We start from the raw sequence: 16,838 nt of genomic DNA, 5'->3' as shown, positions 1-16,838 counted from the left end.
GTTACTCTATGTCAAACATAAAAAAAATCAGTGCTTTTTACCCATTTTATTTATTTTCATACAGATCTCTCAAAAACTTTACAGACATGGTTTTGGGACATATTTTATTCAATCTTTCAAGTCAAAAAATGTAAGAAATCTCTAATTCTGTTCCTTAATTAAAGTCCTAAAACTTTCAGTACGATCTCATTTTACCTGGGTAGGTGAAATCCGAGCGAAATTTTTCATTTGCCGTAACTCGCAAATGAAGCATTATAGGACATGAAATCTTTGCATTACTTTCACAAGTAGAATAAGTTATGAAAGTCTTGGGACAACTTTGTAATACATTATATATATATATATATATATATATGTGTGTGTGTGTGTGTGTGTAAATTTATAAATTGTACATGATTATTTGAAAAATTTAGAAAATAACAACAACCTTTATAAAATTAGTATTTATAATACCAAGAGTACAGAATTAAAATTTTTATGAAGATAAAAATTCTGCCAGTTCAAACATATTACCTCTTCTTTAATTTCATAAATAATAAATTTAATAACTTGAGAACGCAAACAATCAAAGAATTCGTGTCATCAGGGGCGGGTTGCCACCCATCAGTATTTGAATAATTTATTCCTACTCTGTACATACATGTGCTTGTTTTCAGTTCAATGAACTGTATGTATTTTCTTTAAATGCCAATCTGTAATATTATATTACCATTTCAGGTTTGATTACTAGATTAAACAGAAAAGAAACTTTATAGGTTGATAAAAATATTATTATTATTATTATAATCAGGTAAAATTAATCTTATACATAAGGCGAAAATTTGTTTGCTTAATCCCGCATCACACCAGAACCAACCAACCGATTTCTTTGTGTTATCTCAGGGAAAGTTTGACGTAAAAGACCGAGGTTCTAGCTTCCTTAGCGGTGAAGTTCTAAATTAAAGATACTATTGAAAGAAAGAAAGCGATTAATTCTTTTACTTCATTATTATATTTCTGTTACTATGGCAACAGAAATAAGTTTTGAGTTTTTCGTAGTCAAACGGGCGTGCACTTTAGTTACCATGGTTACTACTATTCTGTATTTTGTAATTTAGATTCTTTTTTAGGTTTGTATAAAGCCTGAATACGTCAATTGTTATTTATTACCTTCACAACCTTGAAGGTAACGATCACTGCGCTGGTCCAGGAGGGAAGTATCTGGCTAGACGGGAATGGCGAGCGAATTGAGCTTTGCAGCTCCGAGATAAGACCGTGGCTCCGGGGTTGACTTGGGCACCGACCGGTTATTGGATTTATGAGTCCACTAGATAAAATTCAATTATTTTAATTTAAAATTTTATTTCTTTGGTGTGAAAAAATCTGTATAATAATTATCATAATGAAAATACTGAATTACATAAATAAATTAATAAAATAAAATAAATAGGCTTCTATCGTTTTCAAAATACATTTTTATTAGTAAATTAATAAAAAAGAAGTACAAAAATTATGATCTTTGAAATTAGGCAAAGGTTTTTATAATCTAACGACAAAGAAATAAAGTAAAATAACAAATTTTTTTCACGTCGATTTTCATGGTGGTGAGATAGCGTCTCGGCCTTTCATCTGGAGATCCCAGGTTTGAATCCTGGCCAGGGATGATATTTTTTATAAGCTACAAAAATTTCATTTCCAATTTCCATAGACAAGTTTCAAGCTTATGTGGTGAGATCAACAAGAAAAAAAAAATTACCTCCCTTAAAAAAAGCTGACAATACAGTTGTAGGACTTTTCCGTCACGCGGCTATTTTCTGATGCACGGCTTACACGCACAATTTAATTTTTAAATATTTTTTTTTTTTATATAAATACAATATTTTTTGTTTATTTAATTCAATTAATCTAACTAAAGCGCGTGCTCATACTTTATTTAATCCGCACGGGTGTGGCGATACTAGCGGCCATTTTAAATAGATTATTAAATTTCGAATATTATTCATTTATTTAATTCTACCGCCACCTGTGACGTCACAACATAGCAGACGACTACAGCAGTAGTCCGGCTGCTAACTGGGATGTGGAGTTTGTAAGGCTGGGTTAAGACCGCAATTTGATAGGGAATACATTTGTGAAACAAACAACATCCTAATAGAAAAAATTGCAACGAAAATGGTCCACTGTACTGCCTTCTACAATGTTTCAAAATTATTACTATTTTTTGGAGTGGGCTTGCAATTAGCAAATAAAATTTACATAAAAGATTTTTTTACTTCCCTATAGGAATTAAAGGGAAGTATAGTGATCGCGAAAAATTGCGATATTCAAATTTAAACGGAAATATCCATTTTGACCATCCCTGAATTCATTTTGACTAGTTTCGGCGTGACGTCTGTACGTATGTGCGTATGTATCCTGCATAAATTAAAAACGATTACCCGTAGGATGTTAAAATTGTGGATTTAGGACAGTTGTAGCATCTAGTTGCGCACCTCCTTTTTTGATTGTAATTGGATTGACACTTGACCAAAAGTGTCCAAAAAAGCCCAAAATCTAAAACATTTGAAATTTGGCTTTTTCTTTGCTGCAGTTATAAGCTCTATTGAGTGAGAGCTTTTCAAAAAATATAACATACATGGTACTTATATTTATTGGTTCAAGTGTTATAGCTAAATAAAATTTTAATTAATAAAATATTTGGATCTCACAACAGGAACGCACATCGGTTTAGGATGTGCGTTCCTTTAGAAGGAGACTTCATCTCCTTTTTTTTAACTTTTTTTTAAATTTAATTGTATTGATTTATTAATAATTAACTTTTGATTGTAAAAATAGTTTTACAATAAATAATAATTTAATAATAACAATAATAAAAAAACGAAAAAATACCAGAAGTTAATGAAATAAAATTTTATTATTTTCATTTAAATAATAATTTGTACATGTAATTTAATAGACATACAATGAAGTTATGTGGTGGAGGGATCCCATGGGGGTCCCCTCATTATCGGTGTGGCGTGTAATTAAAAGTCCGGATCCCGGCTGCCTAGGGAGAACTTTAGTTTCTGACAAGGTAGTTTGAGACGATGGCACACTCTGGAGCTGAATAAATGCTTAATTGTGAATCCAGCTCCGGGGGAGGAATAAACCAATGTCGTACTCAAAAAAAAAACAGAAAAAAAATTATAGGCTTTATATATTTTATCAAAATATTTATAAAATGGGTTAAATTCTATTTTTATGTAATATTTTTCTAAGTTATTATGTGACAATTTTATGTTGTCTTTTATACATATATTATTTTTAATTTTAAAGTAAAATTTATTTATCAGTTAACCATTTAATATTGTTATATTCATTACGTTGATTATTTCGGAATTTAGTTTTAAATTGTTGTTTCTGATAGATTAAAGAATTAAAAGTAGCCAATTTTTTGATTCCATGGATGAGATGAATTAGCTTGTATTATAGTGTTACGTTGTGTTGGTTTTTTATATATATGCCAATTTCTAAAGTATTATTGTTAAAGTTTTTTTTCAATAGTTATATCATGATTTAATGTGAAATTGATATTGTGATTTATTAAATTAATTTTGCTAAAAATTATATTTATTTCATTATCTGTATTTTGATTAACAATAATTAAAATATCAAGGGGTCTTTTATATAGAAGGATTTGGTAATTTTTAAAAATGTTAAGTAAAAATGTATTTTCAAACACATTCATGTAAATATCTGCCATGATGGTTGAGAGGGGTGATCCCATAATAAGTTCTTTTCGTTGTTGGTAGTATTTAATAAGATAAATAATAATTCCCAAGATACTTAAACTATCTTCTTCTAATTACTAATATTTATAACTATTGCGGCCTTCTTACATAATAGACATGACTAAATTTATACTAAGACAACCAGTTGTGATTTTAACATTTTATAAATTTACAATCTATATATATTACTGAAGAATAATTTTTCTTGAGAATGGTCGAATGACCGAAAGAGCTGGAAAAGAGAACGCGGACGAATTGTTGGTAAAGTTGGATTTAATTTTATTTATATATAAAAATATATATATATATGTTTGTGCATGTATCATGGAAATATTTGTAAGAAAGAAAAAAGGTCTTTTCACGCAAAAACTATATAATTATTGCCTAAGGAAGGAATATAGATGGTGTATGCGTTTCAGGTTAAGTGGTCTTATAAATTATGTCTCTTTTATGATAAAGTTATATATATAAAGTTATATATATATATATATCGATAGATAGGTTTATAAATAAAATTATGTTTACTCGCTATATAATTACGGTTTTCGATAATATATTATTATTATTATCATTATTATTATTATTATCACTGTTACATTGCTTTATATAATAAGAGGGGATCGGGCGGTTGGTTAGTATATAGCTGAACTGAGTAGTGGGGTAAGTACCAGATGGAGCGGTGGTCGGGTCGCGTGGCAGTCGTAACTGGGGCCAGTGCTGGTGTCGGGGCTGCAGTACTCAAAGCACTCGCCAGTCATGGTCTATCAGTCGTGGGCTTGGCACGACGAAAACATCGTGTCAAGGTACTCTAATATAATGTACTTAAAATAATATTAAATATTATCAAAAAAATAAGTTTTGTGTTAAGAGTTAAATTTGCAGAGATGAAAAAAATTAATGACTAAATAAGATAATGTAAGTTACGGTTATTTGATTTAAAACCGTAGCTAGAAAACAGAATATAACTTTTAAAGAAGATTGTTAAATATTCTTTTAAAATTAATTAAACATTTCATTCATATTCATCGGTTATTATCTGATAGTGCTAAAATATAATATATACGGGAGACATTACAAAAAATTCTTTCTACACACAACCTTGTAATTCATTACTTTAAAATATCGTATTTTAATTGAAAAAAAAAAACAGTAAAGGGTCAGGTACAATTATATCTATGAATGAAGATTTATCTATGAATAAAATGCGTTCAAATGAATTAAATATTTATTTCGTAATAAATTATAAGTAGTAATATGTTAGTAAGTTTTTAACTCACAAATAAACTTACATTCCTATAGAAGTTAATTTTAAAAATAAGAGTCGTGCAATTTCTACCTACAGCATGTATTTTATATCATACAAAATTAATTTTGTAGTTTTCTCAGTTTTTCTTTTCTCACTCTTTAGTTTTGTTTTCTCACTTTGTCAACTGTTCTTTCATAAGTTTCATCTTCAAATCTGCACAACCTCATTTTATGTTTATGAATTAAAAAAAAAAGAAAAAACACTACTGGTAAAAAAGAGATAAGAAAAATATTACCATTTCAAATTAAAAATAGTTTTACTTTTTTTGGTATTTTTTTCAGTTTAAGACAAGTTTCATGACCTTTTTCTGCTTAGCCGCAGACTATAGAATGAATTTCTAACGATTTTTTACCCAAATTCGTTGTTGTAAATATAGGAATTAATTAGAAACTGGGCTAAAAATTGCAAATATATTCACTTTTATTTGAATATAAGAAAGCTCCCAATTTTTATATCCCATTGAGAAAAACTGATCACCGTAGAGGAGTCGTAGCGTCTAGGTCTTTCATACGGAAGAAACTAGGCTTGAATCCCGGTCATTCATGGAATTTTTCTTACGCTACAAAATTCCGTACTTCCACGTACAAGGTTCAAAGATTTTATGGTGAATTAGTAAATTAATTCATAAAAACAAAATTAGATTAATTTTATGGGTTATATGTGTAATATTAAACAATATGTATTGTAAAATTAATTTTCATTTCTTTTTTTTTTTGGTTGTGTATATGAAAAATATGGTGTATGAAGGTGCTTAGAAATTACGTACAGAATTTATACAATTGGATTATTTAGTACGGGATTATTTAATTGGATTATTTTATTTCATTTGAATTTAACTTTTTTTTTTCTTTTGATCTCTGTGTACGATGCAATCTGTTCAACTGATGAACAAGCAACCCTCACCCGTACACAGTGATATGAAAATGATATCTATGACATATAAATAAGGTGTGTTCTGGTACAGATTCAAGTCGGCTATTCCTGTGATGGCTAAATGAACCACCATCACCAGCGTACACCGGTATCCACTGTCTAGTATTTAATTCCGTGCAAAAGCAACTTACTTTTACTAGGATTCGAACCTCAGAACCTTCGATTTAAAAATCAGCTGTTAAAAAATTTATTTGCGACGACGAATTAACCACTACACCAACCCGTTGGCTAATTTTATAAAATTGAATAAAACTCATCTAATTATATCCTAGGTAATAAATAACAAAATTATCGTTTACTCTTTGTCTGACCTCAATGGCAAAATGGTTAATTTTCCTTTAATAGTTTCAGAGGATCCTTCAAACCGACCAAACCAACTGTTATAAAGTGGCAAAAATGACAATGTGTTGTAAATCAGTAATAAAAAGAAAAATTTAATTACAGAAAATTTAAATCGTGTAAATTATATTATACCTATTTTGTAATAATTACTCCTTCATCAGAAAACTGACTAATTGCTTAATTATTAAAAAAAAAAAAAAATTTTTGATCGTTTCTCGTTTCATTGGGCTCAATATCTAAAAAAAAAGTAAGTAAAATTGTACGCAAAAATTAAAATCCTCTTATCATTTACATTATTTAATTGTTTCATGAATTGAGGACCTATACTGCTGACTGTTATCCTATTAAAAAAAGGAAGATGTGCTAATAATATATTTAAATATCAATACAGAAAATTACTACGAAAATACAGAAAATCAACTATAAACCTTATAATTGTGGTGTACAAAGAAAGTATATTGTTGCAAAACAGTAATGAAACTAGTAGAACTTTATTTTGAAAAAGCTAACAGCACAGTTGTAGGAATTTCCCACACCAGGCACCAGGCTTTCTTCTGATGCATAACTTACACCCACATTCACATACAACTTAATTTAAAACTTGATTTTATCATTTTATTTAAATATATATTTTTTGTTTATTTAATTAAATTATTTTGACTAAATCTTGTGCGCATACCGTGTTCATTTGCGCGGGTGTGGCGGTACTAGATGCCACTTTAAATGCATCTTACACTTTAAATGTTATTCATTTATATAATTGTACTCTCATTTGTGACGTCATCTCTTCTTGCCCATCTGTGACATCACAATATATCAGACGACTACAACATCTGTATGTCAGTTCTGTACTAGCGCTTCTTCTGTTGAGAGGGGGTAATATTGAGTTAGAACGCCCACTTGGCCGAAAAATTATTTAATTAATTTTTTTATTTGGGGTACGATTTTGCAAAAAATTATTTTTGGAAATATTACTACTTTTTAATTGTTAACACATGTTTAAGAAAAATAAGACCTTCATTAGGCGAAATCTGGAAATACTAAGGGTGGCCTTGCTGTACAGCCTCATCCCCTTTTGAACGTTTAAGTTGAAAATTTATTGGCATCAATACCTCATATATAGAAGTAATCTGACCAAGTTTGGTCAAAATCGGTCGAGTATTTCTGAAGATGATTTTAAGGCTAACACCCCGAACACACACGTACATACGAAGGTCTGGAAAATTTCCATCCGGTTTTTTTGGGTTCCTTAGGTGTCAAAACTTCAAGATCCTGTGAAAACCGAATATGCATAAATTGAACCGATTACAATACTTTCCCTTGTAACGCTTATAGCAGGGATATAAAGCTAGAAGGGAAAGTAAATATATTACGTGTAATAAATGAAATGTATAAGTATAGATGGTTAAATTAATCTGGTAAAATATACATAAATAAACGAATATAACAAAATTATAAGTAGACTTTTGTTTTAGATTAATATAAAAAAACGTTACACTGATTATTTAATTAAAAAATGTTATTTATAATTAATTCATTTAAACGACTGTTATTATAATTTTAATTAATGTTTTTGTTTAATGAGACTAAAAAGTACGTAATGACTAACATATACTATTCTTTTGATTGTAAAAAAAAAAAAAAAAAAACAATTAAAATAATATATAAAAGTTTTACGAAAATTGAAAACAAAATGTTTTAAAAGTTACTTGTAATTATTTTTTAAATATAACATCAAAAGCAATATTTTTATCTGATGTTACTCTTATTATTATTATTTCTAAATAAAATTTTAACAAATTTGTTTTAAATAAATTAATGTTATTTAAAATGATTCAGCAAATTATAGCTGATATTAAATTTTTGTTACGCAAAGGTAAATTTAAATTTATAGATTATAAAATATACTAATTAAAAATTTAACAATTTTATTACTCCCTTTCCGAATCTTTACTCTGATGCCATTTAATTTTTTTCCGATAATATAATGGTTTTGAAAAACATACGGCTGCTTTTACTTAAATTTTTTTCGGTAAAATTCGTAAGTTTACAATGAAATTAAAACACATTACTTTAACGGAGCTAAAAAAAAATAAATATGAACTAATCAGAAATGATAATACGGTAGGCTACTATAATCTGAATGGAAAAAGCGATATCTTCATTTTTACTTTCTATGTGTTTTGTGTTAAATCTTGAAACTTTCAATAAAGTCACTAATAATACGATCTCTTAATATTGCTCCCGAAACATGATATGAAATTTTTGTTGAAGGATGTTCTTTTGTTTTTCATAAAAATGTTTCCGTATTGAATGAGTGTAACTTAAACGTGAAGAGACTGATAGTAGGATATTAGTTACAATCTTAAAGACTATTAGGGTGGTAGGAGAAGTAATCGTGTGTGATTCCATCATACACGATTATCTTTAGATTCTTTTGTTTAGAATACACTTCTTTTATTGCCTGTTTTATTATTTATAATAGAAATTATGATTAATTATTTTTACTTTAATTAAAGAAGGAAGTAAAAACAGGCGAAAATTTATAAAACTGCATACATTTTGCAATCTACTTTAATATTTTCAGCCGTACATGAAATCGTTTATTAACTTATTTCAACAAATAATGGATTCAGCTGGTTTACAATAAAAGGTTTAAAATTTCATATTTAAATATAAATCGATAAAACTAATATTTAAGGAGGTGTTAATGATTAAAATAATTAATGGCTGTCATTCTGTAATTTTTATACATAGAATTTTCAAACTTCTAAGGTTGAAAATTATTTAAGATTTTAATGGGTAAATATAACCAAATTTCATTGAAATATCATAATCCGTTCTTATTACACACATTTTTACTGAAAAAAAAAATGGATAGAGAGTAAATATAGCTGCTAGGGCGTTTGTCCACGTAAAATTTTTGTTTTTCTGATTTCCTCAATCAGTCCTTTAATTTTGGCCAAACCACCCGGAACAATTGTGTATAAAGTGTTACAACATGAGTTATCCAGCGTAATTTATTTCTTTATTAAATATACGATACAATTGAATTCCACTGCTACTCTGGTTGTGTATTTTGTTCTATTACCCGAAAGGATTGAAAAATTTAGAAAATATATTTCGTTTGAAAATTGCTTCAAAATTATTTAATGATCCCTAAAATATTCCTTTTGTAAAATTTATCATTAGCTATAAATAGTAAAAAATCCTATTGTCTCAAGAGCAGGATATCAACATTTAAACCATTCAAACCACTTTCCTATGGAAGTTGCTTAAAATTCAATTACGTATTAGATAAAAAGTTTAGATGAAATGCATCTTCAGCGAATATCACATTAAAATGTTTTAAAAATTTTTTCCTGAACTTTTTCAGTAGTGGAAGTGAACTATTTCACCCTATCAACTTTACTTAAACTGTTTACATCGTAATTCATTGAATAGCAAATGACACCCAAAATTTTCTTGGTATAGGATACAATTTATCAAAACCTCTTTCAAAAGTCTTAGAAACATTTATTGACATTTTCTTTGATAAAATAAATCTATATTGTTATATGCATAAAGAGTTTAATTACACAAAATAAATCTCTTCCAAGCTCTTACTAATCCCAAAACTCTGTCATTCCTCTCCTAACTTACAACGCTTAGCCGTAGGTACCCTTCTGAAAGAGAATTCTATTGTAGAACAATCTCATTTTTAGTTTTTTTTTTAGCACTTCTCAAACTTTACTAAGCTTTTGGTGCCTATATATATAATAATTATAATTTATGCCTATAATTTATGCCTATATATAATATTACAAACATAGGCTTCTTGAGATCATCGGCTCGAGGACTATTATACAAACCTGCCATTAAAAATAATCTACCAAATTAGCTACGTCATTTCCATACTTCATGTATTTACTATTTGTGGTAATAGACCTTAATTGATCACCTAAACGTACAACATTGTCTATTATTACAAACATTGCTATACGGAAGAAATAAAAATTTCCCTTTCGCCACGCCGGAAGGCGGTGGTAGATTTCACCGGTGCTAAGTAGGGGATAAAAAATATTTCCACCTTAAAGTTAACAAAAACTTCTAATTTACTCAATACGACAATGATTGCATGTGAAAAAAGTTTCATATGTTTAGCACACGACAACCCCATCTTACAATTTCAGCAATATTTTGGTCATCCCTTGCCCTAAGAACTGGTCATATCAATACTTGTTTCAGACAAAAGTTTTGAAGACTAACGACCACTTTAAACCGATTCAATACTGTGCTTATTAATAAGTATGGTATTATATTTTTGGTCTTTAAACTCCATTTTTTCACCACTGAGCTAATGGTTCGTGATATCAAAAAAAAATTTACTTATATAAATTTTAGGCCCTTATCCAAAGAGTAGTAGAACTTTAAAACAGTTCGATGTTTTAGTTAATAAGAAAGTTATAGCGATAGTTTGTTTTATCGAAAAAGCCGCCCATTTCCACCCGCATAGTCCGGTTTTGTCCATTAACGAACACGACCGAGATTTTTGGGTCGTTATATTTATGTAACAATTTAAAAGTGGTTTTTGGGTCTGGGGAATGTGAAACGCGAAGATAAGTCGAAATTTTCCGGAAGTTTAATCATGGTACCCGTTAGAATAGGTAGCTTTCTTATGAAATCTACCTAAAATTGTTTTATGATATCTTAAACATTCATGTTTAAGATAAGTCATAAGTCATTTGTAGAGGTACAGTTCAGAACTCCCTATAGCTTTATATACAAAAGCTTGGGGTTCGTAAATTTCCAAAACTATTGCATCAGTTTCATTGAAATTTATATTTGCTCTGGTAGTGTATTTGAACTGGTGCATGTAAAAATTTGATAAAGATTGGATCGAGTCGTTCTTAAGTTATACTGAATTTAAGGTTGAAAAAATATTTCAGGTTATGTTGACTGTGTAGTGGTACATTTTTCATATGCGCTTATGCAGTGAGTCACAGTGTTGAGTGACGTAAAACCAATAATAATCATACGTGATTATTATGTGTAGAGTCTTCTGGTTTATTAAACGTAAATAGTGCTTTGCATCCTGAAAATCAATTTTTGACTGCGAAATAGTGAAGGAAACGAAAAGTCAGTTTTCTTGCGTAGAATTACGCAATCATTTTTTAACTGTTCACCTATATAAACTTGTAACTGAAGGATATTCTCCTTTATACTGTAAATAAAGGATTATTAGTTTTTTATATATATATAAATATGAAGTGAGAAAATTAGGCGGAACTTTCACACTAGATGGCCTTTCTTCTGAAATAAACTAACCACAGACAAAATACTTTTGTAAACATCATAAAACTGTAATCCATTTACAAATTATGCTTAATATTATTTATTCTAATTTTTTACGAAACAAAGTTTCCGTTTAAAGAACTGTTATTTTAATTATATTTATATAAAACAAACTACCTATAAAAAAAAAATCAACATATATTCTATGTCTCCCGGTTGTTTTATTTATATATAAATTAAATGTGAAATGTGTTAAAAGTATAAGAAGTATATTTATTTGGAATTCACCAAGGTATCTCTAATTTAGTATTATTCTGTCTAGAGACCCGTATATAATGGTTTCCCTTGTTTGTGTAACTAGTATGAATGTTAAGAATACCTATTATATCATATACCACCAGTTTTCAGTTGACAAAATAATGCTCTGTATTCTTAATGAGAATCTCACTGTAACTAGCCGCTCTGGGAATATTCTCTTTTTATCTACCCTTATTAAGATTACTAAAATTAAGTTTCATTAAAATTGCTTTAAACTAAATGCATTACAAAAAATATTTTTTAAAATGACTAAACATTAAATAATATTTGTTGGTTCTTTCTTCCTACAAAAATAATAACAAAAAACAGCCAGTGTTATTTGTAATTTCCTGAAGTTACTGAATAAGGTGTGTTTTATTAGGTAGTTTTTATTGTAATGGGTACCATGATTCGACTTTTTGACATATCTTAGCGAATCACATCCGCCAGACCCCAAAACCACCGACAGTTCAAAAGTTTATATATATATATATATATATATATATTTCACTTTCTTTTGGACCCGATAACTGCCGTAATTTTTTGCCAATCACTTTCAAATTGTTCCTTAAAAATAATTCGTCCAAAAATCTCGATCGAGTTTGTTAACGGCCAAACTCGGACCATGGGGGTGGAAATGGGGGCTTTTACGAAAAAAAATAGCGCTATAACTTTCTTATTAAGTAAAATATCGAATTCGTTTAAAGTTCCTACTATTCTTTGGCTAAGGGCCTAAATCGAATCTAAGTAAATTATTTTTTATCACCAATCTTGGCTCAGGGAACTGAAATAATAGAGTTTTGAAGGCAAAAAAGAATCATACCTCGGTTTAAAGTGGTCGTTAGTCTTCAAAACATTACATAAAACTTTTGTCTGAAACATTTTTCGATATGACCAACTGTTACGGCAAGTGATGACAAAAATTTTGCTTCAGTGTAAGAAGGTGGGGGTTGTCGTATGCTAAACATATGATACGTTTTTTCACATGCAATCATTATCGTATTTAGTAAATTTGAATTTTTTCTTAACTTTAAGGTGGAAATAATTTTTATCTACTACTTAGCACAGGTGAAATCTACTTCCGCCTTCTAGCGTACCGAAAGGGAATTTTTTAAAGATTTTGTGAAAGTTTATACTTCAAATACCAAGCTTATTAAGAAAGGTCTACATTTTTTTTTTAAATTACAAATCCCGGACCAACAATTCAGAAAGGTTTTTTTGGTAAATTTCTTTTTCTCACTTTAGCCTCTATTAAATTGGGCGTTACGTTTAGAGAAAATTTTATCTAGAAAAATTTGTTAAGTTTAAATTATATATAAATTAATTTTAAAAAAAGTTTTCTTAAAATTTATTCCCCAGATTTAAATATACATATTTGTTTTTAGTATTTTTTTTTAATTTTTATTATTAATTATTTTTTTGTATTTTTCTTTATCACTTAAAGGGTATAACCTTGTAACCTATATTATATCCCAGACCCCAAAATGAGAAGAAGCTTATTTCATTACTTTTACAAAAGTTAAAATTTATTTCTTCATTATTTTGAAACATTTTTCTTTTTAAATTTGTTTTTATTTGTTACTTCTTTATAAATAAAGTTTTTCTAAATTTCTCTCACAGAATAATAAAGCTCCTAAAATCAAACATTTTATTATTCGAAATGTACAAATTCTGATGCTTATGTCTTATTGTTGTAATAAAGATTTGATCGGTGAAATCTCATGCAATACTATGCCCACTATTTTACAGATTCAATGAATGTTGCATTGCTTCTTTAAATATGCTTTTAAGTTAATAAAAAGAGGAATTTAAAGATCTGTATTTTGTAAAAATGTAGCCTATAAGGAAATAATCTATAAAGGAAGACATTGTGCGCAACTGTATAATACGTCTATATTAAGAATTTAAAAAAATATTTTTGATATGTCATGTATTAAATTAAAACATTTTCTATAAAATTCCTCTTATTTTTCATTCTTTATCGGTTTAAAATTTCATCTTTACGCTTGTTAAGAAAAAATATCTATGAAAAAACGAATATCTTGTCTGTTATATTCTAAATATCTGTGTAGGAGTAGATCTATGTAAATATCTGCGTAAAAATTAAATCTTCAAATGACAAAAACTGTTGCCAATCTCTTGATATCCATCTCATAAAAATCTAAAACAATTTTTTATTTAAATCATTTATATCTTCATTTTAAGGGCAAACTGGAAAAAAAATGTGTGATATTTTGGGATAAATTTACAGGGGAAAAAATGAACAATTAAATACGCTAAAAGAAAACTTTATTCCATAAATTGAAGTAAAATCTTTGAATCAGAAGACGTGGAAAATATATTTCATTTATCTTTAATGTCTTTTTGTGTTTTTAAACTCTGTAAAAAACACATATAAATGAAATCTAAATATAATTTCTTAAAGCCTTGAATAAATTTTAATGTAGTACGTAAAATTGGAAAACAGGAATACATTGTATTAAATGATATATCATCATTTAAATAATATAAATATCAAAAAGTATTTTGTAAAATATAAAGATAAATTAAACATTGATTTAGAATCGCTAAAGATATATATTTCAGTGATCATACTTGGAGATCCAAAAGATAATGTAGAATAATGGATATACGTAAATAATTTATTAGGAATAGCCGGATCTAAAAACAGTGAAGTAGAATTTTTGAAAATTACTGATGATGAGGAAAAATTTAATAATTACTTTTTAACTGTAACGGATGAGATTAAGAGAGAAATAGAAACAAGTGACTTGTATTCTGAAAATAAATTTAAAAAGTATTTTTCTGTGAAGAACTAAACGAATCATTTTTTTATGAAGTATATTAGTAATGAGGAAATAATTAGTATTGTTAAAAGTATGAAAAATAAAAAGTCAACGGGATTAGATGGAATTGGAATAGTATAATTTAGTGATATTGTTATTAATTTTTTGACTCATTTGTTTAATCTAAGTGTGAACAAAGCTAAATTTCCTTCTATATTTAAAAAAATCTTTTGCATCTATATTTAAGAACGGTGATAGACATATTATTAATAATTACTTACCTGTATCATTATTACCTGCAGTTTCAAAAATTATAAAATGAGGTTAATAGATTTCCTTGAAAAAGCATCATTATTTAGTAAAAATCAATATGACTTTAACAAAGATGTCCTTTTGAATTTTATGCCCAATATAATACAAAATAAAACCAAAGATCAACAAGTAGTGGGTTTATTCTTCGATTTGAAAAAAGCTTTTGATATTGTTGATCATACTTTTTTGATTGACAAACTATGAAAAGTTGGAAAATGTGGTGAAATCAATAAATATTTCGTGACCTATTAAAGATCTTAACAGGTCAAATTAGGAGAAGAAATAAATTCTCAAGGTACTGTTAAAAACGGTGTCCAACAGGATTCTGTACTTGAAATTCATTTATTTATTATATACGTAAATAATTTATGTTGTGAAAAATTTAAATGAAGCGTGACAAAACTTACAGATGACACAGCATAGATTATGAATGTGAAAGTGTATATGACATAAAGGAAAATATTGAAGAATACATTTGAGAATTAGGGGGTGGTTAATAAAAAACGGCAAAAGTTGAAATGTAGCAAATACAGATTACATAATTTTCCAATTAAAATGTCTGCTAGAAATGTTATACAGCATAAAAAACCCCAATTTAAACTATAAAATAAACAAAAATTGTACATTCTAAACTATACTGCAAGTAAATACGATGAAGTATCTGGGAATAATTTTAGATGTGAATTTGTGATGGAAGGAACATATAAATAAGATAAAAAAAGAAGTAGGATAAAGTATATTTTATTTTTCGAAGAATTGTAGTGAAACATAGGTAGTAAAGATGTTTTATCACTTCTTGATAAAATTGAAATTAATGCATGTTATAACTCGTTGTGGAGGCATGTGTTATTCTAATATAAAGCAATTATTGGTAGTACAAAAAAATGTAAAAAGATGATTTCTTATAAAAATAAATTTAGAGAAACTTTTCCATATTTATAAAAATTAACATATTGCCCTTAAGATATCTGTATATTTTTAGAGTCCTAAAAATGTTTATGAATATATATATATATATATATATATATATATATGAGAGAGAGAGAGAGAGAGAGAGAGAGAGCGAGAGAGAGGGGGAGAGAGAGAGAAAGAGAGCGAGAGAGAGAGAGAGAGAGAGAGAGTGTGTGTGTGTAATGCAGACATACGTCAAGACTAATTAATTAAGAATGATAAATTTTTTTAATCTTTAACAAAATTGGAACTGTATAGACTTTTTTATTAATTGGTAGCTCCAAAGGTGTACAATTTTTTACCTAATCATATAAAGGAATCAAGAAACTATAGATAATACAGTGCTCTGTTACATATATGGTAACCAGAAATTGATAAAACTGAAAGTTTATTATTCTAATTTAATTACTGAAAAAATTTTTAAAAGAAATTACTATTTTAGAATTAAAATATTTATAAATTTTTATTGTTATTTTAAGTTGCTGGCGGTATATTTCGGAATTTCTGTTTCGCTATATAAAATTCAATTGTTATGGTAACCCTCAACACGGATTTATTTACTAAGGGTACTTGAATTTTCATGCACGTTACACATTTTTATACATTTTATTTTATGTTATATTTCAGAAATCTTTTTATTGAATTTTCTTTTTATTTCTTTTATTATTATTATAAAAATAAAATGTGTAATTGAATGTAAAAAAAAAATTGTTTTTTGTTATTTATTTTCAATCCTGCTTTGAAAATTCCTGTTTGGTAACACTAACGACCATGAAATAAAATTCACTTTTGAAAAACAGTACATTTCAAAATAATTTTTATAATGCCTGAAATTCTGAGAAAATTTAAATGCAAGTTTTCTTATTAAATTCTTTACTATATTTGTTT

The 16,838-nt window shown here is 27.8% G+C and overlaps 1 protein-coding gene across 1 annotated transcript in view; it reads left to right on the top strand.

Annotated features, from left to right (window-relative positions):
- The first annotated feature begins 4,413 nt into the window (after window positions 1-4,413).
- LOC142318424 (dehydrogenase/reductase SDR family member 11-like) overlaps window positions 4,414-16,838 on the top strand; it is a 164,788-nt gene continuing 152,363 nt past the window's right edge. The window contains exon 1 of the mRNA XM_075355010.1: window positions 4,414-4,552. Coding sequence (XP_075211125.1) covers window positions 4,421-4,552 — 132 coding nt within the window. The 5' untranslated portion in view covers window positions 4,414-4,420. The remainder of the gene's footprint in view (window positions 4,553-16,838) is intronic.

The sequence above is a fragment of the Lycorma delicatula genome, chromosome 1 (genome assembly GCF_047948215.1).
Source record: "Lycorma delicatula isolate Av1 chromosome 1, ASM4794821v1, whole genome shotgun sequence".
In the NCBI taxonomy this organism is placed as follows: domain Eukaryota; kingdom Metazoa; phylum Arthropoda; class Insecta; order Hemiptera; family Fulgoridae; genus Lycorma; species Lycorma delicatula.
This window is presented reverse-complemented; position numbering and strand designations above follow the sequence as displayed.